The sequence below is a fragment of the Hemicordylus capensis genome, chromosome 3 (genome assembly GCF_027244095.1).
Source record: "Hemicordylus capensis ecotype Gifberg chromosome 3, rHemCap1.1.pri, whole genome shotgun sequence".
Lineage (NCBI taxonomy): Eukaryota > Metazoa > Chordata > Lepidosauria > Squamata > Cordylidae > Hemicordylus > Hemicordylus capensis.
Window position 1 is genome coordinate 104,860,124 of NC_069659.1, and position 27,740 is coordinate 104,887,863.

At 43.7% G+C, this 27,740-nt stretch overlaps 1 protein-coding gene and 1 long non-coding RNA gene across 20 annotated transcripts in view; one reads left to right on the plus strand and one right to left on the minus strand.

Moving 5' to 3' along the window:
* The window catches only part of DMD (dystrophin), a 1,901,967-nt gene that overhangs the window by 745,422 nt on the left and 1,128,805 nt on the right, over window positions 1–27,740 (plus strand). For all 18 annotated transcript variants that reach the window (XR_008319265.1, XM_053308495.1, XM_053308494.1 and 15 more), the window contains 4 exons: window positions 671–794; window positions 5,852–5,939; window positions 13,107–13,348; window positions 15,500–15,680. Coding sequence is in view for 17 of the 18 variants with exons in the window: in XM_053308495.1 (XP_053164470.1) it covers window positions 671–794; window positions 5,852–5,939; window positions 13,107–13,348; window positions 15,500–15,680 (635 nt within the window). In the remaining variant the exon portion in view is untranslated. The remainder of the gene's footprint in view (window positions 1–670; window positions 795–5,851; window positions 5,940–13,106; window positions 13,349–15,499; window positions 15,681–27,740) is intronic.
* On the minus strand, window positions 169–27,591 carry LOC128350338 (uncharacterized). Of its 2 annotated transcripts, XR_008319267.1 has the most exons (4): window positions 26,445–27,591; window positions 12,409–12,590; window positions 9,757–9,878; window positions 169–720 (listed from the first exon to the last, which is right to left on the minus strand). It is a non-coding gene; the product is annotated as an uncharacterized LOC128350338 (long non-coding RNA). The 2 variants fall into 2 exon arrangements; XR_008319266.1 differs by lacking the exon at window positions 9,757–9,878.

Sequence of the window (27,740 nt, forward strand, 5' to 3'; positions counted from 1 at the left end):
CAGACTGGAAAAGTATGAAGACTTTAAATAAGGAATATCTATCTCTTTCTCAGCATATCCACATGATGATTTTTAAATGCTGCTTTAGCAACAAAGACTCACATTTTTAAAAGAAAGAAAATAAACAAACCTGGTTCCCCATCCAAGTTAACAGACTGATCTGTTGTGCATCATTCTCCATTTTTTGTAAGGAAGGATATGAAATAGCTTTATTTTTGCTTTTAAAATGTTCTGGAAGTGCATTTTCACAAAAACATTGTACAACAATACTGCAGTGGATTGAGTTATTGGCCACAATTCCCAGTTCAAAATAATAGACCAGGCTATTTTGAATCATCCCCCATTTAAAAACATAGAGCAGGTAATTAAACATAATTTTTGATTCCTCAGAATTAAGCTAATTTCTCAACATCGTGTGCATTGTCAGAACTCTTTTTTGGCTTTTTCCATGGATCCATGAAAACTAGCCTAAACCTGGTTCTAGTTTGAAACACTTATCTATAATGCAAATATCTGATTTTTGCTTTAAAAGCACAGAATCATGGGTGTCTGTGGAATTCAAGTATAGAACCATATCCTCACATGCAGCAGTTGTATCCTATCAAGCCACAGGAGTATCCATCATTAGCTGAGCCAGATAAGAGCTAATATTTGCTGTTCTTGTTCTTAGGTTTGATGGTGATACAACAGAACTTCACAGTTGGATGACCCGTTCAGAAGCTGTTCTCCAGAGTCCAGAGTTTGGAATATACAGAAAAGAAGGAAACCTGTCAGACCTCAGAGAAAAAGTTAATGTGAGAAAATATTCATAACCTTAACAATTTGTATTATTGTGAAATGTTTTCTATCAAAATCCCTATCTCTTCAAACACAGTCTGTACATGGTATATGCCACCAAACATTAATAAGCTATGTATAGCAAGCTTGAGGTTGGGAAGGAGGAACTCTGAAACAGTTTTAAGAGTAAAAATACATTGCTCTGAATTACCATTTATATGTGATGGATAATCTCCACATTTAGAATGTTAAATAATGGAAAATGTTATAAGAATTGAATAATAATAAACAAAACAAAATAAACAGATATTTATATATATACCTTTTTGACAAAAGTTCCCAAAGTGGTTTACAAAGAGAAAACAATAATAAAGTACTAAGTTGAATCCCTGACCCCAAAGGGATCACAGTCTGAAAAGAAACATAAGATAGACGCCAGCAGCATCCACTGGAGGGATGCTGTGCTCAGGCTAGATAGGTCCATTTGCTCTCCCCCCACTAAATGTAAGAAAATCACCACTTTAAAAGGTGCCTCTTTGCTCAATTTTTAACATCTGATGCAACATGAAGTAACTAAAGTTATTTAGTAGTATTACTCAGCAGTTACTCTATAGGACTACTTCATTCAATAGGATTATTCAGGAGTAATTTAGTCCAGATGCAGCCCACTGTCTCTTCTTCAGTCTTGTAAGCAGTTGCTCATCTGAAGCTTTTGCTTCTAGGTAAATCACTTACCAGCCATAACACTCAGACCACCTTGTGACACACAGACACATTGTGGTAATTTTTAATACCAACCTGCAGGGCTGCTTGGGGCATCTCACAACATTAATCAAATTGATATAATGTAAAATAAAAGACCAGGCTAAAACGACATCAAATATATATATATAATTTTAAAGTATAAAAAGCTGAACACCGAGAAATGAAAACTGAGAAAAGCTAAAACAGTACAGATTGCACTGTTGGTGTGTGTACATTCTGTGTAGCAGAACTAGCCCAGCTAGTTCTGGGCTGTTAATTTTGCATCCCTGAGTCCATCTACAGCATCCCCTGTCCCTTCCCTTTGTGAGGAAGAGACCTGAAACTAAACTGTGTCATCAGTGGACAGGGAGCAGAAGGCTCTACCATTCATACCTTTACATATCCTTTTCATCATTCTGCTGTTGTGTGTATTTTAATTGTAAGCTGCTTCAGGAGCCAATAGGAACTAAAAATAAATCATAATATAAAGAAATCAAGAGTTTTATCAACAGTAAATGGTTCACATTTACCTTAAAAACCTGGCTATGAATGAGTGAATGAATTTTATTCACTCTATGTCCAGTTATTACATACATGTTCCAACTCACATTAAATAGCTTGTGTGCATGTGCCTTTAAAGTAGTTGGCATTGGATGGTGGTTTCATGAAGGTATTTGATAAGCTTATAGATTGTTAATGTTTTTTGAAAAAGTTTTTAAAAATGCTTTAAGGGCCATAACTACTTTGTTTTAGGGCAGAAAGTTTTGGAACTGAAGCCCCCACTTAGACAATCACTCAACCTTTATTTGGAGGAAGTTGCCACTTGCCTTCATCAAAAAGGAGTAGTTCTCTTTTTTTGCTTCCCAGGTTACAAGACAGGTTAGGGATGTGCACTAGCCAGTTCGGCATTGCCTTTGGGAAGTGCCAAAGTGATTCAGACGGCCATAGCCAAACCAGTTTGGTGGGATGGGAGAGCGATTCCCTTAAGGAGCTGGTAAGCAGTCCTTACTTGCTCTGCTGTTACCCCTGCCACTTTTCCAGTCATGGTGTTTGCCCTATGGTTAACACCATGGCCATGTGGGGCTGTAGTGCTGTTCCCTGCAGCCTGCATGTGTGGCGTCAGTATAGTGTATGCACTGCATGAATGGATGCCAAGTGCATGCTGATGCTGTGCATGCAAGCTGCAGGGAACAGTGCCGCTGCCCCACGCAGCTGTTTCTAGGGTGAGTTCCGCACCTGAAAAAACACAAGGGCAGCAGCAGAGCAGGTAAGGACCTGCTTACTGGATCTTAAGGGGAACACTCCCCACCGCGCAAGCCCATGCACAAGCCTTTTGTCCACATTTCTAACTCAGGAATGGCTGGACAGAAAGTTTTCAAAATTTGTACATTGGTAAAACATGATGGTAGCATCCAAAGGGAGCAGGTCAAACATTGATGGCCAAACATTCCCTACTGACTTGACAAAGAGGCACCTTTTAACATGGTGATTCTCTTTATTTAGCAGGGGGAGAGTAGGGGTGTGCAATTCGGGATTTCGGGTGATTCGGCTCGGACCCGAACCGAATCACCCCTGTTCTGTTTTGTGCCCGAATCTGGGTCACCCGAATCACCCTTGATTCGGTTCAGATTTGGATTTAATCCGAATCCGAATCCGAATCGATTCGGGGGGGTAAAAAGGGGCCCAGGGGCAAAATTTTGGGGTGGGGTGGTAGTGCCCAATGGGTAGAGTCTACCACCCCAATTTCGGGGGGATTGGGCAAAATCCTGATTTTTGGTGAATTTTTAAAGTTTTAGTGACTTTGGGGCAGTTCGGGGGCATAGCATGGGATCTGGGCAAAAGGAGTGGGGTGGGGTGGTAGTGCCTAATGGGTGCAGGCTACCACACCAATTTCAGGGGGATTGGGCCAAGGGCTGATTTTTGGTAAATTTCTGAAAATTTCATGTCTTTGGGGCAGATTGGGGCATATTGGGGCAGAAAGTGGGGCCTGGGGCAGAATAGTGGGGTGGGGTGGTAGTGCCTCATGGGTTCAGGCTACCACCCCAATTTCAGGGGGTTTGGACAAAGGGCTGATTTTTTGAGAATTTTTGAAGTTTTAGTGACTTTGGGGCAGTTTGGGGGCAGAAAGTGGATCTGCCCCAAAATAGTGGGGTGGGGTGGTAGTGCCTCATGGGTGGAGGCTACCACCCCCATTTCAGGGGGATTGGGCAGAGGGCTGATTTTTTGAGAATTTTTGAAGTTTGGGTGTCTTTGGGGCAGATTGGGGGCAGAAAGTGGATCTGCCCCAAAGGAGTGGGGTGGGCTGGTAGATAGTGCCTAATGGGTGGAGGCTACCACCCATCCCCAATTTAAGAGTGATTGGGCAGAGGGGTGAATTATGGTGAATTTATTTGTATGAGGTTTGTCTTCATAAGGTGAAGTGTGCTAAATTGATTACTTCCTCATATTATTCATAGTAAAGGAAAGTGTGAAAAAGTGAAAGTGGGGTCATGAGAGTTGTTTAATTGAAAAAAATCTCATTTGCTATGATAGAATGAGAATTCACACCTCAGAAAAAACTTCTGAGGTGTGAATTCTCATTCTATCATAGCAAATGAGATATTTTTCAATTAAACAACTCTCATGACCCCACTTTTACTTTTTCACACTTACTATGAATATGAGGAAGTAATCAATTTAGCACACTTCACCTTATGAAGACAAACCTCATAAAAATAAATTCACCAGAATTCCCCCCTCTGCCCAATCACTCTTAAATTGGGGATGGGTGGTAGCCTCCACCCATTAGGCACTATCTACCAGCCCACCCCACTCCTTTGGGGCAGATCCACTTTCTGCCCCCAATCTGCCCCAAAGACACCCAAACTTCAAAAATTCTCAAAAAATCAGCCCTCTGCCCAATCCCCCTGAAATGGGGGTGGTAGCCTCCACCCATGAGGCACTACCACCCCACCCCACTATTTTGGGGCAGATCCACTTTCTGCCCCCAAACTGCCCCAAAGTCACTAAAACTTCAAAAATTCTCAAAAAATCAGCCCTTTGTCCAAACCCCCTGAAATTGGGGTAGTAGCCTGAACCCATGAGGCACTACCACCCCACCCCACTATTCTGCCCCAGGCCCCACTTTCTGCCCCAATATGCCCCAATCTGCCCCAAAGACATGAAATTTTCAGAAATTTACCAAAAATCAGCCCTTGGCCCAATCCCCCTGAAATTGGGGTGGTAGCCTGCACCCATTAGGCACTACCACCCCACCCCACTCCTTTTGCCCAGATCCCATGCTATGCCCCCGAACTGCCCCAAAGTCACTAAAACTTTAAAAATTCACCAAAAATCAACCGTGAACCGAATCACCCGAATTTTTCTTGCCCGAAATTCGGGTGATTCGGCTCGTGCCCGAAAAATATCGGGGGACATCGGGGGTGATTCGGTTCGGCCCCGAATCACCCAAAATTGTTCATTTCGGGCACAGATCGTTCTGTGCCCGAAATTTTTTGCACATCCCTAGGGGAGAGTACCTGGCCCTATTCACCCCCAGCACAGTAGCTCCAGTGACTGTTGCTGGTGTCTATCTTATGTTTATTTTTAGATTGTGAGCCCTTTGGGGACAGGGAGCCATCTTATTTATTTGTTATTTCTCTGTGTAAACTGCCCTGAGCCATTTTGGGAAGGGCGGTATAGAAATTGAATGAATGAATGAATGATAATGAATGGATTTTAACAAACCTTTTCAGAGTTCCTAAACGGTGCTTTGCTTCTTGAAAGAAACAGTTAGGAGAATCCGCAATCTAAAGATTAATCATTCCACATTCATATGAGGCATTCTTTCCACCTTTTTAGTTTGCAAGGGCTTATTTGTACAAATGTGCTGGTACAAAAATGCAAAAAACAAAACAAAACAAAAAACACCCATTTTTGTATCAGTGCATGTATGCAAATACAATCTTATGAACTAAAAATGGAAAAAATGCCTCATCCACATATGGATGTGGCATGATTAATGGTCTTTAGAGTGGGGATTCTCTTAAAAGTCCTGTATGGGCACCATAATATGAATGAATCCTCCCTCCCCTCACATAGCACCCAATCAAAAAGATAGTATTTTCTAATTTTGACAGGGGCAAAAGGTTAAAGAGGTGGATTAGTGGGAAGTGCAGGAATCAGTGAAGACTGAAACATTCTGAACCCTGGTAATTGAAACCTAGGTTAGCACTAAAATACATTGCTCTTGCTTGTAAAACTTATTTATGACGCCATGAGGGCCAGGTTCTTGCTTGGAAAATTAGAACTCATTTTGAAATGTGCAATATTCTACTTTGTCATGCTGCAGGGCATAGAACGAGAAAAGCCTGACAAGTACAGGAAGCTCCAAGATGCCAGCAGATCAGCTGAGGCCCTGGTGGAACAGATGGTGAATGGTAATTAAATGGCAGTTGATTTAGCTAACCTTCTACACGATAAACACATAGGTTCATATTTACCACGTGCATTATATTAGCAAATCACTTTGTGAACAGAATAGCAAATTGAACCAGGTTTGTATTATTTGTGGGTTTCTGCTGAATATTTTTAGTTAAAATTCGAGAAATATGAAATTTAGCACTATGAACTAAAGCATAATTAAAAATTCAGTGTTCCAAACAGGGTCCTGGCTATTAACAAGCTGCTCTTGATCCTCAAATATCCCTTCAGTGCACAGTCACATTTGTTAGAATTAAAGTCTAGAATTGTGTTTTTCACTCTAAAATTTGAAGCTCATTTAAATTATTTACGTTATCTAACTTGCTTCATTTTTAAGGTGTATAACTTCAGTCGTATGACTTCTGTATTATTCCTTGCGTTAGTTTCTCATGTTATATCATCATGTTAAAGTTTTTCTTATTTCCTTTTAAGTGTTTCCCTTCTTTTGTTGCTTTATTTGCCTCTTCCCTCTCTCCACTCATCTTCCAGTCTCCAAGCTGCAGATTTCTACCTCTTTTATCCCCCCTGAGTTCATTTTCTTAGCAATTCTTATAATTTGAAATGCTTTCCATTGTAACATCTGCTGTGATCAGTATCTTTGAGAAGTATTCAAGGACCCATCCCTTTGCTCAGGGATCTGCCTTATGATTTGCTTCTTTATTCTTTTCCAGAACCTTTCCTTATTTGTTGTCTGTTAACCAGAACTGCCCCAGAGCACTGGCTAGATACTCTGAATGTGCTTTTGGCTTAGTGTGGGGCAGGCATCCCCAAACTGCAGCCCTCCCAATGTATTGTGGCTGGGATGATGGGAATTGTAGTTCAGCAACATCTGGAGGGCCGCAGTTTGGGGATGCCTGGTGTGGGGGATTAGCTTGGCTAGAAGGAGCTGTTTGATTCCAGTATCAAATTTGAGAAAGTTTTGTGTCTTGGTAAAGTGGAATAGGCAGAAATACAGTTCAGAGGTTTTATTAAGGGTATATGGGGGTACAGAAGACACACATTTAGTTAGACAAGGTAATAAATCTTTGCTGATATTCTAGACAGAAGTATGGCTGGCAATAATTTAGCTTCAAGTTCTAATTAAAGATTGATCAGCTTGGCTCGTGTGCTTGACCAGAGGCAGGCTTAAGGCTTGCCGTGGAAAGTGCTTAAGAGTTTGGAGGCTGGAAAGGAGAGCAAGAAGCCTACGAAGGGCAAGAGGTTAGTTTACCTATCCTTCCCTGGTTACATTGGTGCATTCATTGGACATTGGTTGGCCTCTTCACCAATAGACTAGCAGAGAGAAGCAGGAAAGAAGCCAGGAGCAAAGGGCTACTACTTGTGTGTATATGAGTTTGTAGGGTAGTGATCCAAACAGATTCTGAATCCATGGAATTTGGCTAGAGGTAGGTATACAAACCGAGGTGGTTTCCAAGCCATTCTACCCACCCTGAAGGTGGCAAATTCCATGCAAGACAAAGAAATCTATTGCCACTCAAAATCAGTTACTCTCAGAGTAGCTTGCCCAACAAAGGCAAGAAGAAGCTATGTAAATGTGATGTACATTGTGAATTGAACTGTACTTGGTTGATCCTAAAACCAGGTGTGGAAAGATTACATATCTATAAGCCACTTGTTAATGGGCCACTTGTTAATGTAACTGCTCTGGAGTGCTGGCTATGCATATCTGACAAACTTTGGGGCTTGTGTGGGAAATCTGGATCTAGAGTTCATTACAGGATAAATTTGTGCAAAGCTTTGGTCTTGGAAATTACTGACATGGAGTCAGAATACAATCAGGTTTATTTAGAGTAATAGGGGTGCAGAAGGAAAACAATGATTAATAAGCAACACAATTTTAACTAATAAAACCAAACTGAGGCTCACGCAGAGGCATTTTAGCTTGAGATCCAATTTAAAATCAACTCAAGATTGGTGAAAGAAATGGGCTTTTAGGGAACAGCTTTAGACCTAAAGAGAGCAAAGAAGATGGGAAGCAAAAGAGTTTGAAGCAGAGGTTGGTTAGTATATCTGTATCCTTTCGATGGTGTGTCAGAGACTTGTTACTCAGCGGGTGCTGAGGGTCCTCTTTCCAGAAGCAAGCAGGAAAACAGGAATCAAGCCTGTAAACCTGCGTTCCATTTGTGAGTCAGGAAGCCAGTAAGAGTCTAGAGGTGGTTTGATCGTAGGAGACCACTTCCCTGATGCAGCCAGACATGTTGCACAGATTGGGCCTAGAGACAGGGCCAAAATGGAGGTTGAAAGTTGGATGGGCACGATGGCCAAGACACAGCCAGATGGAATAGCTGGTGCCCAGACACACATACATGCAGTGGGTGAATCCAGAGAAGAGACAACCAGCCTGATGGTGCCTGTGATACAAATAGGCAGAGGTCTGCCTTGGGGCAAAATACTGACCACACTTCATTGCTGAGAAGGGTGGCATCATGGTGGACAAAATAATACATTTTGTCCTGTTCAATCCTAGATGGATGTTCTCTAGAGCACAATGAAGTGAAAAGGTTTGGACAGCATGTATGTAAAAATAGTGAATAGGCGGACTCAGCGCATATCTCTGAGTCAGGAAGATCTTCTGGGTAGAAGATTTATTATTTCTTTAACATAATGAGCACTTTTCCTGTGCTTCATGCCAACTATTATAACATATGTTAGAGGGATGAGCCTGTTGCAATCTTATCTGCTCTTCCTGTGAAGGGGATTAACTTAGAAGGCTCATTCTTTGTGCCAACAAGGAAATGAGTTTTGGCTTCACCTTTAGAGAAAAAACTTTTTCTTAACTCGAGTCTACTCAGCAACCTCTTCTGTGCATGAACAGAGAGGGAGCATGGGGAGTAGTTCCCCCTTTCAGTCATGTGTTAGGCTTGACCTGGAGTTACCTTCCCATGGTAACTGCTAAGTGGCTTATTCTTGGGAGTTAGCCCATGTAGGCAAATGGTGATCCTGTGGTCCCATGAGTCGAAATGGAAACTACAAGCCTGTAGTTCCAAATCATGTGCATTGGTGGTGTTGGGAGACCCCCAACAGGCTGTTCTCTTAATACACTCCACTGAGTCCTTGCCAGCTAATTTGTTAAATCAGAACGGGTTTGGGAAATGTGCTGACTTATCTGTGTGCCTCGCGAGGAGTGCTCCACTATCTCTTGTGAAATGGAAGATTCCTTCCCTGATTGATTCTCCTTTTGAAGTGGGCTCTGCTCACTGTCTACTGCCTTCTCTCTGAAAGAGAGGGGTGGAGGCATCCCATTCAGTCTGCAGTATTCTGACCTTGGGGCATATTGACCCACACTTTGCACATGCTGAGTGACCAGCCTTGAGCCTTGCCAAACCCATGCAGGTGAAAGTTCACCATAGGGACTATGATCCCATAGTCTTGAGCTGTATGTCATCTAAAGTAGCATAGATAGAGGGATGCTCTCTGGGCATCCCCGAAATTGGGCTATCTGGAAACATGTCTCTCTTAGTGACAAACTGGATGTATTGTGGGAGCACCATGATCAGGTGTTCTTTTTCAAAAAGCAGCCATGTTGGGATTAGAACTGTGGCAGAAGTGGAGGGGGGATTTAACCTTTTGCTCCCATGCCAGTTCACCAATTTAAACCAACATCCAGGTAAGGTTGCTGTTGGCGTATCAGCAAAAGCTGATAAAAGGTACTCTGAGCCACAGAGGTCACTTGAGCCTCTTGGAACAGTGTTGGATTGATGAACACCCCAGACTATGAGCCTGTTCCTTCAGTGGGAGTGCAACCCCATCTAGAACAGGCTGATCATCATTCACCTGGACAGAGGAAACACCAAACAACAGTATTTCTGTTTTGTCTGTATTGAGTCTTAACTTGTTCTTCCTCATCCTGTCCATTACTGCATCCGAGCACTGATTCAGGACAGCTATTGACTTACCTGCATCAGAAGAAAAAGAGATATACAACTGAGATATACAATATCATCTGCATATTGATGATACCTCAGGCCAAATCTCTGAATGACCTCTCCCAGCAGTTCCATGTAGATGTTAAACAGTATAAGGGAAGGAATGGAACCCTGTGGAACCCCAAAGCACAACTGCCAGGGGTTGAGCAGTAATCCCCCAGTACCACCTTTTGAATAAGATTTTTCAGACTGATTTGGATAGTAGAAATGCATAGGAGATCACATAATAAAGAATGTCTTTATTGTGGTGGGGCTGTAATAAACTTCAGTTCTTTTGGCAGATAGTGGTTGAGGTTATTAATTGAATCCTTAGATTTTAGCTTAATATGGCTTCATCCATGATTATTTTGAATGATATTGATTCTAATTATACATCCCCAGTAAGATTATTGTTATTGAATCTCTTGGCTGCTGCTAGGATTTCACATGTGAGATATTGAAAAGTTGTCCCTGCTAAAGCAGAATGATTGACTAAAATAATAGAGTAAACTTAAATGGCTCAACTCACATATTTGATTAAAGAAAAGGAGCAATTTACTCACCTGCATGTTAAATGAATAAACTGAATTTATTGGAATTTGCATAGTAATTCTGGACCATGTTGCAGAATGTAGTTTTTTTTTAATTATGAAATTTTAATCACTAAGGATGAATTCTAATTTAATAATTGTATTTTTGAGTAGACTTCTAGGTCCCTCTCCCCATTCTATGATATGTACAGACAGCAATCTGTGAACAAAAGTGTCGATATAAATCCAGCTGATTTCAGTGGAATTTGAGCAGCTGTACTAAGCAGGCATAATAATTTAGAAAAGGCAACTGAGACCTTCAGTCAACCAAATCGGTTGTGGAGGTAGTTATCTCAGTTGTTTTTGTTACTGTCATCTGTGTGGTGGCAAGGAGAGGAGAGCTGGCCTTGTGGTAGCAAGCATGACTTGTCTCCATAGCTAAGCAGGGTCTGCCCTGGTTGCATCTGAATGGGAGACTTGATGTGTGAGCACTGCAAGATATTCCCCTCAGGGGATGAAGCTGCTCTGGGAAGAGCAGAAGGTTTCAAGTTCCCTTCCTGGCTTCTCCAAGATAGGGCTGAGAGAGATTCCTGCCTGCAACCTTGGAGAAGCCGCTGCCAGTCTGTGAAGACAATACTGAGCTAGATAGACCAATGGTCTGACTCAGTATATGGCAGTTTCCTATGTTCCTACGTTCCTGGGAAGAACTGAGCACCTAATTGCTTCCTCAGTTTTTTACTTGAGTGTTTCTGAAATTAGGAGAAAATAAATGTGTGGCTATTAGCTTGTGCCTGCTATTTGAAAACCATTTTGTAAAAAGTAGTCTTGTTGTAGAAGTCAACAAGACTATATAGGTGTGTTGGCAGAATTCTTCCAATTCTAAAATCAGTGTAGCAGACAGCAGAAATCTGATTGGATGATTGGTTGTTATGGCAGGTTAGAACAAAGTGCTAGCTGTATTGAAATAAATGCTCACTGAACTTATTATGTTGGGAGGCATCAAACTGAATACAGAATGAATTTGTAATGATACAACACATAATGAAGAGGAAGTTTGCCACCATGATTCATTGTAAGCTGCCATTTGAAAAAGCTTTGTAAGTCAATAGCTAAAGCATATTGTTGTACACTGGAGCTATAGCTAATGATAAATACATTTGACAAGGTATACTTCACGTTAAGTGGCAGTTCAGAAGACTTTGCATATAAGATGCTGAACAATTAAAACTATTCTAATACAATTTGTTATGCACCGTACACAAGGTAATAAAATTAATGAAGGCACTTCAGGTACTGATCTTTATGTCCTTTGGGGACAATGTATTTATTCACTGCTGATATCAGGGGTTGTTCTGAATATAAAATGCGTAAAGATTTATGAGCCATTAACCTTGAAATTATAATATATTACCAGAGAATAGGTGTTGTATTATTCATCACACCTGAAGCTGACAGTAGGAGTAATGCACCTGTGTTATGCTTAACTCTGGTGGCAGCACTTTTCCAAACTTCTCAGGAATGACTAGTGGCTAGTACAAAGCAAGATATAACTCCATTACATCTATAACTTCCAATAAAACCCATGAAATAAGGTCATTCTACTAAGTTAAGCTTACTTAAACTGAATGATTATGTACTAAGTAATGTTCAAACAGTTTTTGCAAACGTTATGCTTAACACATTCTAGGAAGGGATTATTTAGAACGGATATAAAGTTTAATAAAAGTCAATGAATTTGTTTAGAAATACTACAGAGTTTAAGCTCGATATTAATTTGAAAAGAATTGAACATTATATGGATCAATAATCAATACTTGAGTGTGCCCAAAAAGTTTTCCTGTAGTGTCTACATATTCCATTCTGTTGAGAGTGTAACAAAATGATTGTTTATAGTTTTCTGAATGTTTTCTGTGTAATAGTTGAGGACCCTATCCCTGCCCTCCTAATAATAATAATAATAATAATAATAATAAATAATCAAGGCTAACAACCTGATGGAGGCCTGTAGAGGGCTTCTACTATACCAGTACTTGCTCTGATAAATGCAAATTCATCATCCTCTTCTGTGTTGGCATCCTATGATCTGGCCTGGCCTGGCTCTTGCTGTGTAGACTCTTTGTTCTGTGTATTTCCTGCTGTCACTGTCCTTTCTCTGACCCTTTTGCTTTGTGGTCTGTAGACATGTAAATTAGTAAATTGTATCTGAATTATCTGAGGCATTTACTTGCTCTCTTGAACATTTAAAGTAATCAGAACAGTGCTTATGTATGCTATACAGCACATGAAGTGCTTCAGCATTCAACTTTTTTTCTAATAAAGGTTTGAATACATATTATTGTAAAATTCTATTTTTTAAAAAAACGGTTCTTTTCCTGTATAGCTTCCCATTTCACACAATTGATTTCATTAGTTCTACATTATCTTGGCCTAATGCTTCATTTTTGCAGTGCAGTTCATCTTGACGATAATACTTTGCTAGACTTTTACAGGGGCATTAAAATCCTCTTTCCACTAACGCACAACATCTGTATGTTCAGGATCATTTCTTTGATGATAAATCATTTGCTGGTTTTATGAGTTTCCTGATAGAGCAATAGGGTTGTTAAATTCATTTCACTTTTTTTCTCTCCACTGTGACCTAAAAATAAATGTGTTAAACTTTTTCCCTTTTCCCTTACTTCCTTTCTAGAGGGGCTTAATGCTGACAACATCAAACAAGCCTCAGAGCAGTTGAACAATCGTTGGATTGAGTTCTGTCAGTTGCTGAGTGAAAGACTGGCATGGTTGGAGTACCAAAATAACATCATTGCCTTCTACTCCCAGCTGCAGCAATTGGAGCAGACAGTAATTACTGCTGAAAACTGGCTGAAAGCACAACCTATACCAGCAACAGATCCTGCTGCAGTGAAAACACAGCTAGATAAGTGCAAGGTTAGAAATTCTGCCCTGATCTTTGTTGTATTATGCTGCATACATATTGCTGAATCTCTTTCAGGTTTAACAAAATTGTAGAGTAGAAAGAAGTATATTTTGTAGTTGGTAACAGAGAATATGGATAGTCTCATAAAAACATGAAGAAACATAACTATGGGTCTATTAACATATTGATATTCCTCAAATGCAATTGCTTCCAGGGTGTTGGGGTCAACATATGACTTCACATGATGGGGCCAATTGTGTAAACTGGTGCCTCCATGTAGATGGTAGATGTGGCTATACAGTGTTATATGATGCTAGCATCTGCCACCATGGAAGGGATAAACTTATTACAAGTGAGCAACCATGACAGATAGAGGGAAAATATGCATAAATCAAAAACTTTTTCCCCACTAGGATGGGTAAAAAACGTCAAGGTGACTTTGGCAGATACCTAGGAGCATCTGGCAATACATACTATAGAAATACTTCAGGCATGTGGGAAAGCTCAGAAATATGGAGAAGGGGAAAGCAACGTGTTTTAAATATCTCTTATTGGAAACTGGGAAGGAAAGAACCCATTGTGGGTAAGAATTATGTTTTGGCTCCCCTTCCATTTTTAGATCTGTTGAAAAATGGTTTTTAAGTCCCTTGGTTCCTATTGATTAGGGCAGACATAGGTAAAAAGATAATAGGTGCACAAACTTGTATTCATCTTGTTTCTAAAAAAAACAACTGTCAGGCATTTTCCAAAAAACAGACATGGCGTTCATTTTACCTCTGCTTTAAATGTTCCTGAACATTACATTATGGTTTGTCATCACTGTTTGATATAAATTATGCAGTAATTTCAATGCATTGGCAATATTTAAATATAATATATTTTCACCATTATAAAATGCAAACAATAAAGTACCTTTTCCAATGTTGGAGATCACTTGCTGACATCAAAAGTAACATAACCCAAACCCTGGTAGTTCTCCACACAGCAGGTTTTACCGTGAGTTTGCTGGAGGGGCATTACTGCGGAGTCAAAGTTATCCCAAAAACCCAATGAATAGGTGGATTTTTTAACCCTGGAAATAAATCGGGCTGCACTCTAACACGCAGTGAAAAACCCAAATTGTGTCTGAAGTGATCCCCGATAGCTCGCAGGGACTTCAGGATAAATCTGCCCGATGTGTGAATGCACAGCCTCCATTCCATAGAAGATGCAAGCTAAAGGGCTTTAAAAGCCCTGTGTGAAAAACCTCCTGGTGGAAAAGAGTTTTCTTTCACTCGGCAGGAGAGGGGCAATTCTCACTAATCCCCCTTCTCTCTGCATCCCTCTGTGCTTGCCAGAAATATGTCCCTGAAGATTGTGGCAAGCACATTGATGGCAGGCACAGAGGAACGTAGCTCAGTGGTAGAACTCTGCAAGCAGAAAGTCCCAGCTTCAATCACTGGCATCTCCAAGTAGGGCTGGGAAATACCTGTTTGAAACTCTGGAGAACTGCTGCCAAGCAATCAGTATATATAATACTGACCAAGATGGCAGCTTCCTTTTTAAGATTCTCACCATGTATCCCTCCCCTTTCCAGTGTTCCCTCTGATTTTTTTTATCTGTGTGCAGAATGTATTTTGTTCTGGGCAGCATTATCAAGGCAGTGTGTGCACACATGCGTTCAGTGGGGCCTTCCTGATTCAACCTGAGCTGTTGTTCAGGGCGGGGGGGGGGAGTGAATGAGGATGTCATAGGAAGAAAGGAGGATAGGAAAGGAGAGCTGGTCTTAAGGAAAGGAGAGCTGGTCTTGTGGTAGCAAGCATGACTTGTCCCCTTAGATAAGTAGGGTCTGCTCTGGTTACATATGAATGGGAGATATGTGAGCACTGTAAGATATTTCCCTTAGGAGATGGAGCATCTAGGTTCTAAGTTCCCTCCCTGGCATCTCCAAGATAGGGCTGAGAGAGATTCCTGCCTGCAACCTTGGAGAAGCTGCTGTTAGTCTGTTTAGACAATACTGAGCTAGATGGACCTATGGTCTGACTCAGTATATGGCAGTTTCCTATGTTCCTATATCTGGATAACTGCCTTCCTAAATAGCAGCATAAACATTACAGGTATGCATGTTTGTCCTTCTTAAATCATTATTACATTATGACTTCTAAAAAATTATTATTACATAGGATGAAATCATCCACTTATCAACGCTTCAACCCCATATCGAGAAGCTAAAAGTTCAAAGCAAAGCACTGAAAGAGAAAGAGCAAGGGCCCATGTTCCTAGAAGCAGATCTAGTTGCTTTTACCAACCACTTCAATCAAGTTTATGATGACGTGAAAGCTAGAGAAAAACATCTACAAACAAGTAAGTATTACTGCTAATTACAGATTATTGCCACCAACTCTACAACAAAAACTCTTACAACAATGCCGGTTGTTAGTTTGAAATTTGGATCCAAATAAAGGAACTTATTTTTCTATATCAAAAAGTACTGCTAATGCCTAACTCAAAATAATGTAACTATAAAAATGGAACATGTTGGTTGCCAGAACCTAATGGGTATACTCGTGGGTCAAATGGGCCGTAACCCAAAGTTTGGCTTTTAAAAAGCCAAACCTGCTAACCTGTAGGTTATAATTGCAATCAGTTGCAAGTTATTCCTAAGTACAGGTAGCTCTCATTATCTGTGGATTTGGCACTCCCAGTTTTGCATATCTGTGGTTTGGCTGACAGTACATACCAAACGTCGTTATCCTCAGCACGTGACTTTGTACATCTGCAGTTTTCGGCAGAGTAGTTCTGTGCTTGTGTGTTCGTGCTCTTGCTGCATGTGCTCATGGGTCATGAGAGGAGTTTGGAGGAGCACAGTGGAGTCCTTTGGTCTACATGTTTAGAGTTTTTTTGTGCTGATAAAAGTCATCGGCTCATCTGGTGCCTACTTGGATACGGGCCTGTTCCATTGCTTCCCCGAAGCTTTGGAACATGCGCACTGCTGAAAGAAGAGCCTCCCCATCTCTTACAACTTTAAAAAAGGCAGTCAAGACACCTTTGTTCACCCAGGCTTTTAATTAGATACTCTTTTAAAAGTTTGATGGTTTTTAATAGTTTTAACATTGTTTAAAATTTTAAATTGTACTGTTTTAACCTTTTTATTCGTTGTTTTTATTGTATTGTTCTAAGCCGCCCAGAAGCTTGCGTTTTGGGTAGTATACAAATAAATAAATAAATAAATGTTGGGTAGCATTTGGTATCCTTAGGGAACCATTGGTACCCTTCAGGAGCCATTGCTCTGGAGCTTTTGGAGCTTCATTAGACCCTTTCCTGTGGAGTTTCTTGGAGCCATTTTCTGGAGTCTCTTGCAGCATTGTACTGCCCTCGTAAAATGCTAATGATCAGTTTAAAAAAATTTAAATTTAATATTGATGAAGTTTTATTTTTAATTAAAAGTTTCAAATTAAAATTAATTTTAAATTTAATAGTTAAAGTACTATATTATTTAATTTAATATTTAAATTAAAAATTGATTTTAATTGTCCATTGAAAATTGGTTATCCTCTTATTCCTTGATTCTCACACACTCTGTGTGTGTTAACTTGAATTGGATTTAATTTTGTGCTGTCTCTTTGGGCAACCTACAAGCCATTCAGGCCAAGGGCCTCTCCTGCTAAGGGTCTCTCCTGCTACTTCAACAGTGGGGTCAGGAACCATCATGTTTATGCATTATGGGAGAAGCTGGGAGGCACTGCTGACAGAGTAAGAGAGCGGAAGTGCTCAGGTAGCCAAGGTAGAGTGGTGTGCTCCATACTTATTTCTACTTTTACCCTGTCTTTTCTGTGATGTTTTGGGCATTTTCCTGGGCTTCAGAACTTCATCCCCCCACCTAAGGTTTCATTATCTGTGGTTTTGTTATCTGTGTATAAGCCAGAACGGAACCCCTGCAAATAATTTTTATTTATTTTTATTTATTTAACATATTTCTATACTGCCCAAATCTTGCATCTCTGGGTGGTTTACAATTAAAATCATGTAAACATTAAATCAATTAAACAATTAAAATCATTTATACCCAACATTCAAAATATTAAAACTGTAAATCTAATTAAAAGCCTGGGTGAATACATGTGTCTTCAGTGCCTTTTTAAAAGTGGCCAGAGATGGGGAAGCTCTTATTTCAACAGGGAGCGCATTCCAAAGTCCAGGGGCAGCAACAGAGAAGGCCCGTCCCCAAAGAGCCACCAGATGAGTTGGTGGCAACCACAGACAAACCTCTCCAGATGATCTTAACAGGCGTTGAAGAATATGTGAAGAAAGTGATGAAGATGTTCTCTTAAATACCCAGGGCCTAAGCTGTTTAGGGCTTTATAGGTATTAACTAGCACCTTGTATTTTGCTCGTTCAGAGGCCATTGCACTGGAGCTTTTGGAGCCTTTTTTGACCCATTGCTGTGGAGCTTCCTGAAGCCATTTTATGGAGCCTCTTGTGCATTATACTGCAAGATGAGGGCCACCCGTAATTGTACTGCAGTAATGAGGGCCACCTGTAATTTGTCACATTGAGTTTAATGGGAGTTAAATACGTTGAACTTTTTTGGACTTAGATTACTCAGAGTCTGTGACAAAAGTTGAGTCAGTGTGACTTGATTGGTTACAGTGTACAAGAACATAATTAAAGATAAAATATATTTTCTATCACCTTCAGGTTTAGCAACATTTATCTGTACTAAGGCATCTTTGAGTAGGATTAAATCACACAAACACTAAGTATCCAGCAGAAATACATCAAAACATCTGCTCTTTTATTTCCTCTGCTTTACCCACCCCTCTCCAGATTGCAGGCAAATGATAACATTATTTTCTTAAAAAACCAAACAAACCCACCCACCATTTTAGCCTTATAACAATCCTGTAACATAGGTTAGGCTGAGAAAGAGTGATTGACTCAAGGTCACCCAGTGAGTCTCATGGCTAAGTCGGAATTTGAACTTGGGCCTTGCAAGTCCTAGTATGACATTCTTGCCACTGACTTCAGATTTTCATCAATACTCATTTAATTATCTTGAGATGTAGGCTTTCTAGATACAAAAAACATGTGAGTGGCTGTGCACATCACAAATAACAGAATGGGATATATAGCTTTTCCCTTTGGTTGACCCAAGAGTTGCCCCCTCCCCCTCCAAAAAAATCACTTGGGTCTTTCTTCTACAACTTATGTGTATCATGTAAAACTGGCTGTTGATGTGGATGCTTTCAAACAAGGTACTCTTATGTGTGCACTGATGTATTATAGATCAGCTTGAGGGCTGTGCTGTATCCTTCATATGTTTGAATCTGCTCTAGGGTATATTGTTACCATGCTGATTTGAGGCAAAAACAGATCAAAATTAAATATACCCTGTCTGTTTCTATTTCTGGTTTGGAGTTTGGTCACCTCATCCCTATTTCTTTGTCCAAGAGGCCTCAGATTTGGGAAAGGTGGGTGTCAAGTGCCATCTTTTTCCTGCTCTCCTGCCCTCAGAGTTCTTCTCCTGAGAACATGAATTGTCCATTCTACTACTCCCACCAGGGGCATAGCAAGGTTGGAGTGGGCCGGGAGATGAGATTTTAAAATGGACCCCTCACTGCCTTCCTCTCCTTCTCCTGGTCCGATGTCTCAGATAACTATCCCAACTAGTTACAAGGTGTAAATAACAGCAGAACCAACTAATACAACAGAATCAATGTAAAACTTTAATCATTGCACATATCCTAGCCAAATCAAGACAGTCTCTTCCTACTTTTATACTCAAAATCAATCAAGTGTGTGATCATACTTGTTTGAAAGTCAGCAAAGACAAATGTTATTCCAAACTGTTATCGCTGTTATTATTCCAAACTGGCTACAAAGAAAAGAGGTGAATTAAGACAGTTGTTTGCAAGAGCAAAACACACACACTAGTTTTATGAAGTACATTTGTTATATACCTGTTGAGAACTGAAAGGTTATCTGATTTCTCTGTGTAAGCTAGAATTTACCTATGAGGAAAGTACTGTATGGCATTGCATATTCAACATCCTAACAGTTTTTGGCTTCATTTTCAGAGATCTATTATCTGTTTTTTCTTATGAACTTTACTTCCTCAAGTTCAGCCCCACTCACTATCTGTTTTTACTATTCTGTCAAGCCAAAAACAAACCAACAGAGCTGGAATATAACAAAGGACCAAACAGTGGATACATGAGCAGTTACAGGTTTCCAATTGCACTCAAAAACAAGCTGATTTCCAAACTGCACAAAGATAATCCAACACTTCCAACACAGATTCATGCAAGAGACAGATCCAAAAAGCTCCAGATGCCTTGAGTGTTTTATTACACACAGTAGTGAGCAGCTAAATGATTTGCACTCCCAACTGAAAACAGATCAGGTCTGTGTGAAGGACTGTATCTGCTGAAGTAAATGGAAACTATACATGATCGTTGCTTCCTTAGACTGGCTAAAAGGGCTGGGCAAGGATCCTCAGATTCTCTGGCACCCTTACAAGGGGAGTCGGAGGGTCTGGAGGAGAAAATATTAGGGTGCGTGCCACGCACATAAAAAAAGTGCACCCTAGCTTGAGGGAATAGCCTCCTCCATTCTGTTTGCAGGACAGGCAATGGGAGGGATGAAGAAAGGGGAGTTACAGGGTGGGGGGTGTATAGGAAGAGAAACGGCTTGTGCTTAACTGCCCAATAAAAGTTTGATAAACATAATAGTTTCCTACCCACCCCCGCCAATTAACTGGCGCCAATCGGAACCTCGGGAACCTCTCACCAATTGCAGCCCGAAGCTACCAGCCCTATCAATGGAAGTGCCAGGATCAGCCTTGCTTTGCTCCAACCATCAAAGGGTCTCAGTAGCCCACCACAGCAAACACACAGAGGTTGCTCTCATGCCTTTGGGCCAACCGCCAGTTGCTAATCAAGCCTGATGGCCCCCACTCATCCCCGCTGCCTCACCACGCCAAGCCCCTCCTTCCTCACTGCTTCCCTATCCCTCCCCTTTCCCCTACTCATCCTGACTCAGGATGGAAAGCTGCTGTTTGAACAGCCAAAAGCATTTCCATTCTTTGCTTCTGCTATTACTTGCACAAATGAACAGACTAACACCCCCACCCCACCTACTGCCGAGCAGGTAGTTTGGCTTCCAAGCCAAACACAAGCAGCTTGGTTTGAATGCAAGTAGTTTATCCTACTTGCATTGAAGTAGAGGATTAATGAGGAGGGCAGTTGGGGGTAACTCTGAGCGTTGAGGAACACACGCATTTCAAGAGTTCTTCTCTCTCGCTCGGAGCATCCCGCCTGACATGGCACAGAAGAAAAGTCTGGGTTAATTGATAATAATCAGCATGAACTTTCCTTCAATGGCAAGCTGCGTGGTAGGTAGCCTCTGGCTTCAAAACAATAAGAAAGCATGTTTTACCATCAGAAGCGCAAACACCACATACCCTTCCATGAATAAGAGCGCCTGAGATTTGCAAAACACAGCCCTGGAGAAAGAAATAGCTTTTTTCAACCCAAAGGGGAACAATGAGCATGTAAAAACTGACCCCAAAGTACAGTCAATCAGCCCGCACACTGACTCCACACGGGACGAGGAGGAAGAGAACGAGATGAAGGAAGTACTACGTTTTGAGGTGTGGCAGTAATGTACCTCTTTGCCTTTGTTTGGATTCAGACTGATCAACATCCTCTCTCCGCCTCTCCTCTCTGCTTGGCTGTCCCTGTCAGCACCTCACACTCTTTCTTTTGGGCGGGAGCGGGAGAGACCAAAAATACATAATGTTCACGTGCACTATGTAATACGCAGGTGCAGGCACAGAAGGTTTAAGAAGCAGCTGCTCAGTAAAAAGAAGTACCACCGCAGGCTGCTTAGCTCTCTCAGCAGAAGCCTGGCGGCAGGCACTGGGGAGTTGGGGTCGAATGCTGGGGAGTCAGGGTCATGTGACTTGCCTCTGGGGGGCCTTTTGGTGTGGCGGGCTGGGAGAAAACTGTCTCCACTTGACCAATAGTACTTATGCCCCTGACTACCATGCAACTCTTCCCTAAAGGTGGCCCTGAAATAGTAGCCAGCATTGCCTGCACTCTCATGTATGCATGAGAGTGGCTCAGATGAGAGCTGGCATTCTCTTTCCCAGAATTGCACTGCTTCTCGTCTTTCTACCAAAGCACAGCAACTACCTTCATTCTGACCAGTACTGGACAGCACAGTGGTTACCTGCTGCTTACTCTCTCACCTGCCTGCACTCCACTTGACTGCTCTGGCTGAGTCACAACATCTGCTGAGGTCTCCAGTTCCAACACATCAGATGGTATCAGTATAATATTGTTTAGGGTTTTTATTTTTATAATCTTATATATAGTTTTTCGTAATAGTATCTGAAATGGTTTACAACAAAAGATAAAAAAAATCCAAATCCAAATTAAAAAGCAATAATCAACATCAAAATCAAGTGAAATAATAATTCAGCAGCATAATCAAAAAGAGTAATCAACAAAACACTCTCCTTCCAACTTTCCACCTAGCTCCACTTTCTATTGTTTGTCCTTTTCCTTTTCCTTTCTTTTCCTTTTCAGTTCTATTCAAGAAGTCACACATTATGGATAGAGCATTTGCACTGCATACACTCTCACAGTGGGGAAAAAATGGACTGTCTCCAAAGGTGCCTTCTCACAGAAAAAACCCCACTTCCATCTGTATAAGGCAGCACCCCAGTTTCTGCTCTGGTCCCCTCCTCCACTGAAGACTCCAAAGGGCAACTGCTTTCATAATGAGGCAATGTTTTTGCTAAGGCATTCTCTCTTTCTTTCTTTCTTTTTGAAAAAGTGTTTTCTCCAAAAATCTTCGGACTATAAATTGCATTGATCAAATTCCAATTCTTAATGTCTTCTGACCAAAGAATGGACAGAATGCTATGTTTCTATAGATAAAACCTTCTTTACTGGGACAAGTTTTTACTTTTTTTTGTTTTTAAGCCCCGCCATAGATTAAGCAAAGATATGCAAATTTATATTTTCATCTTTAATATATGCTATTGCCACATATGTGCCACTGTTGATTAGGAGATATATGTACCTTACAGATAATATGGTGCTGAGGTAACATCCTTGTCTCCAGACCCCAGCCCAAGAAGACGCTGACACAATTTGTTGGGTGAAACTGGTCATAACTTTATTAACTTAATCAACAGTGAACAAGCGAACTAGGTAGGGATGTTCCCCCACCCAAGACAGTGCGGGACCTAGCAATGGCCAGGTTCGGACACCCCAGTCCTCACCTGCACCATGCTTGGGCGACACACCCTGGCTCAGGAGAGCATCAGGCACCGGCCTGATCCATCTCCTTTCCACCAACCCCCAAGCGAGGGCCTGGAACTTTCTAGGCGTTTGCACACCCCGGACCGCACAGCCCAAGGATCTGCAAAGTCCTGAAGCCGGTTCATGGTGAATCGTCATCCCTGGGCCGCACAAGCCACAAGGGAGTGATTGAGCAATCACCCATTAAACCATCCAAGGGTGCTCACTGAAGTTAAACCCACTATTTTCCAACTAAACCCGCACTGTCCCTGCCACACAGGTAGGTCAGCCTAGCTTGGCCTTCCTGCCCCACCACTCACCAACAATTCCCCAAGCCCCTTCTGAAGATTGGACAAGTATAAATCACAGCCTTGAACAGACAGATGTACTCCGTCTGGCCTAAATAGGTGAGGCAAGGAGGCCGAAAGGCCTGGCTGTGCCAACACCTAACCCCGGGTACCAAGAACGAGCCTGCCAATAGCATCAGACGCCTTATGTCGAGCTTGTTCCACTCCCCTCAGAGAGTGCACCCCTCGCCAAACTCTACACTGGAGCCATTCCACCCACACAATCCTCATCCCTGGGAACCTACTCCGCAGGGATGCGAAATCAGAAGAGGCCCGCTGAATGATGGAGAGCCCCGTTTGCTTGCCCAAGTCGTTCTCACCCAAGTGCAATACCAAAACATCTGGACAGGAGCACCTATCTATATAATCCCACAAGGTTGGGAGCAACTGCCTCCAGAGCATCCCCCGCATACCCAACAAGGACACCCTGGACCACTGTCCCAGACCAAGTTGGGTCCCAAAATGCGAGGCGCTGGCCCTCTTGTATGCCCAAAAAACCAATGAATGGCCACACAGGAGCACACGTACTGGAGCCGCCACCCCGCCAGCACCTGTCAAAAGAACAAGCAGATAACAAACAGCTGCTACCGCGCTGCATCAGCGCACATAGTGTAAGAATGCATCGGACTTCCAACGCCCAATCCTTTGCACCGCCCCCGCCTCCATGCCTAAGCTGCCAGCTGTAGTAGCCGCCCCAATTCTAAAGGAGTGCAGGCTAAACCCCAACTCAGACACCCCAGCACAGGCCATAGCCTTCCTAAAAACAGCCCATAGCTGATACTGGGTCAAGGGATCCCCCTTCTCATGAACAAACAGGCACCCAGTTGCCTTGGGGCCACCCGCCACGTACTGCCTCAAAGCTGTAACTGGACACATCCCCGGGTCTGAGGCAGCATGTAGGTGAATCACCTGACCCTTCCCTCTCTGATTGGTCTTAGAACTGCGGAGGAGCAGCGTGACCCCGAGGCCATCCAATGACATATCCCCAAACTGCAGGCAAAGCCCTGAAGGTGAATGCCTACCCCGAGGTAAAACCTCGCTGGGCCTAAAAGCCCCAAAAAGAAACTAAGGAAGCGGCCGCCATCAACATAGCTTCCCAAGGGGAAGAACAACAGGCAGGTAAATGGCAAACTAGGGCTGCAACCACAGTTAACGTCAGTGACTTCCTCTTGTCCGGGCCTGTGGGCTGCCGCCGCGCCCAACCCTCAAGCATTTTCCTAACTCTAGGATCACCTGTAGCATCCTGTACCCCCCGCACCTGGGCCTTGAAAGCCAGGGCAGAGACGTAGCCTCCCATAGTAGAGACTGCCTTACCTGCCCCAGAAAGAGACACCAGGAACTGCATGACATGCTTCACAGGCACAGGCCATGCTTCTACAAAGCCCTCTCTTCTCCTGAATGCTGTGAACACCCCAACCTTCACCCGATAACTAACCCTGGTACTGGGCACCAAGGAGGCATCGATGGCCTGTAGCGCAGCTATGCGCCAAGCCGCCACAGGGCTTCTGGCATGATCTCCGGGTCCTGCATTGCCTCCGGCGCTAGTTCCCGGAACCTGTCCAACCTGTGGTGAGGAGCCCGCAAGCCAGACATCAGGTCACAAAGGCGCCTCAAAAATGCCCACCCAGGAACCACTACCCTGCAGGCGTGAACAACCAACAACTGTGTCTAACTCAACACCCAGGAAAGATAACCTATATGCGGGACCCTCAGTCTTCCCCCGATCCAGCGGGACACCTAGCTCCCTGGCTAACTGAACAAAGCTCTGAAGCAAGAAGTGGCATTCATTAAAATAAGCCCTCCCAGCAAAAAGAAAATCATCTAGACAGTGAGCCGTAGACATAGAACCCGCCCTTTTCCTGACAGCCCATTCCAAAAAGGTGCTAAATGGCTCAAAGGCCGCACACGAAATGGAACAGCCCATAGGCAGGGCCCGATCAAAATAATATTGGCCTGCAAAGGAAAAACCCCAGCAGATCAAAATCATCAGGATGAACAGGCAACAGTCGAAAGGCGGATTCCATGTCGCACTTAGTCAAAAACGCCCCAACCCCTTGACTCCTTACCATGCGAACAGCTGCGTCGAAGGAGGTATAACGAACCAAACATAAATACTCATCAACCAAACATAAATACTGATCCCATCATCAACCGAACCCCCTCTGGGATATGACAGGTGGTGAATGAGGCGGTACTCGCCTGGGGTCTTTTTCGGGACCACTCCCTAGCGGGGAGATCCTCAAATTGTCAAAGGGGGATCGAGCAAAAGGTCCAGCCACCCTCCCAGCTGCCACCTCTTTGCCAGTCTTTTTTGACACCACCGCCTCCATCCCTTCAACGGATTTAAGGTTACTGGCCATGACAGCCACCCTCCATGATAAGGAAGGGATCCTAAAGCCCTCCCGGAACCTGAAAGTCAACAAGGCCGCGGCCCCCCTGATTATGGTAATCCAACCACAGCCGCTCCAGAATGTCCCACCTAACTGGGCTGGGCCCCTTCACCTGGAGGGGGTGCAGGGAGGCCCCCCTTTCTACCACCATCAAACCTAGGCTTTGCTCCCTCCCCCCAGCCCCGCGCCCTGGGGCAGGAAGAGCTCGTGTGCTTGGCACTGCAGAGGCTACACGCATGCTTGAACTTACAAGCCTGTCTCCCGCAGCGGCCACTGCGATTGAACTCCCAGCAAATCGACTGGGGTTGAACCCATTGTTGGCCCGCTAGGGTGGGAGAATACAGTGCCGCTGGCTTGGAAAGCAGATGACCGCTGTCCGATCTGTCATCGACATAATGAGAACCCAGAGCTCCAAATGAGGAGCCTCCCATGGCATGGAGGGATCAAGGGCGGCCCGCATCCTAAAATTCTCATCATATCTCACCCAAGCAGTGCCCGCGAAGTCCGACACCGCCCGATGAATAATGTCAAGATATTTGACTAACGCTAGGGCCCTAGCCGGCTGTGCCTGAAGGACCACCCCCATATAAATCGTAAACCCTGAAAGCCAGTTGTTCCACGATTTCTCCACTGGCTTTCGTTTTGTCACTATGTGGTCCTTACAGGACTCACCCTCCTTGTGTTTCACTTCAGGTTCCCTAAACAACAAAGAGAAGATGTCCACGTACTCCCCTTTCAATATTTTCTCCCTAGTGGCCGGTAAGAGGTGATCCCCCAAAGGCAACCCCACAGCCCCATAGGGGGAATGCTGTGGTGTAGGTAGAACCCCCCTTGGATACCAACCTGCATCCTGCGCGGGCATCATCCCGGGTCCGCCGGACGGTGGCACGACTCCTTGCCACACCTGCTCAGCTACCCTTGAGCTCTAGGCCCTACTCCCAGCATCGGACCCGCCAACCCCCCGGATATGTGTAAGGGACCCTCCAAGGGGCAGAGCCCCAACCCCGGCGGCTGTTATCGGCCAGGGAAACAGTGGCCACTGGCCGGTACCACCATGTGGTGCAACAGATCCAAGCTCACCCGGCTGAATGACAGAAGGCACCTCCACTGCTGCTGAAGGCCAGTCTCCCTGCTGCACCTCCACCGGGACTGCTGCATTGTCTGGAACCACAACAGGCTGCTCACACAGGACGCTGAGACCGACTGACTCAGTAGGAACTGCCCCTTCTTCCAGGACCTTCAATCTGGCAGATAAAGAATGAATTAACTGAGTCCTCGCAGCTCCCTACATCCGCCTAAGGGGCTTGCCCCCCCCCCACCAGAAGGCCCTGACCCTTTGTCCTGGGGCAGCGCCCTGGCATGCTCCAAAGCTTCCATCCGCTGAATCATTGCCCTAATGAGTGTCATTTCCTCATCATCCTCATCCGAAGATGATGGTTGGGGCGCAGGTCGCTTAGGTGGCTTGACTGGCTGGCCTCCAGATTTCCCTTTTGCCTTCTTGGGAGGCATAATCACAAATCACTCCACCCCAGGTATAAAGAGAATTTGCTTGTGTTTAGATGTGGGGTTTTTTTGTGTTTTTTATATAAGGTTTATTTATTTACTTATATATTTATCCATTCAATTATTTATTCAATAAATTTTAAACATTGACTGTCGTAACTCTAAAGTTGCTACAGAGGAAGCCACACCCAGCCGGCCCGGAGCCTCCCAACAAACCAGCTAAGCACCCCCAAAAGACCAATTCAAATCCCCAGCAGCCACCCCACCGCTGCCAACCAATCACCCCGTTGCCAATCCAAACGGCCAGTAGGCCCCAAGAGCCAGATTCAAGGCCTCCCAGACACCCCCTGTCGGGCCCGCCGCCAATGCAGCCACCCCACTTGACTGGAGCCGCTCCCAATGGGACGGGGGCACCCCAAACATCCCGACAACGGGTCGTATCAGCCCCAATTGCTGCCGCGGCCGACCGCCCACCCAGCTGCCCGAGCCCAACCCCCAACCAAAAGCTCGATCACCAAAGGGCCAAAATTGGCTGCCGCTGTCGCCCAATGCAGCCAAATTACAGGCTGAATCGGCCTGCACTACTGCTGCGGCTGCCGCCACCAACCGCCCACCCCACTCCCAAAGCCCCGACTCCCGTACGGTCCGACACTCGGACCATCCACAGGTCGATCAGGGCCCAGAAACTCCACTGAGAGGAGCTCGCAAACAGAGCTCCTCTCTCTTCAAAGTCTCGGGCCGGACTGGGGCTTTGGGCGGGAAGACGCCGAAAACAGTCATCAAGCCCCGCCCCCCCGGCCCGAGAACCAATCAGCGTCCCCTTGGCCTGTTGCCGGGCTGGGACAAATCGCCCTCCCTACGGCAACGAGGCCG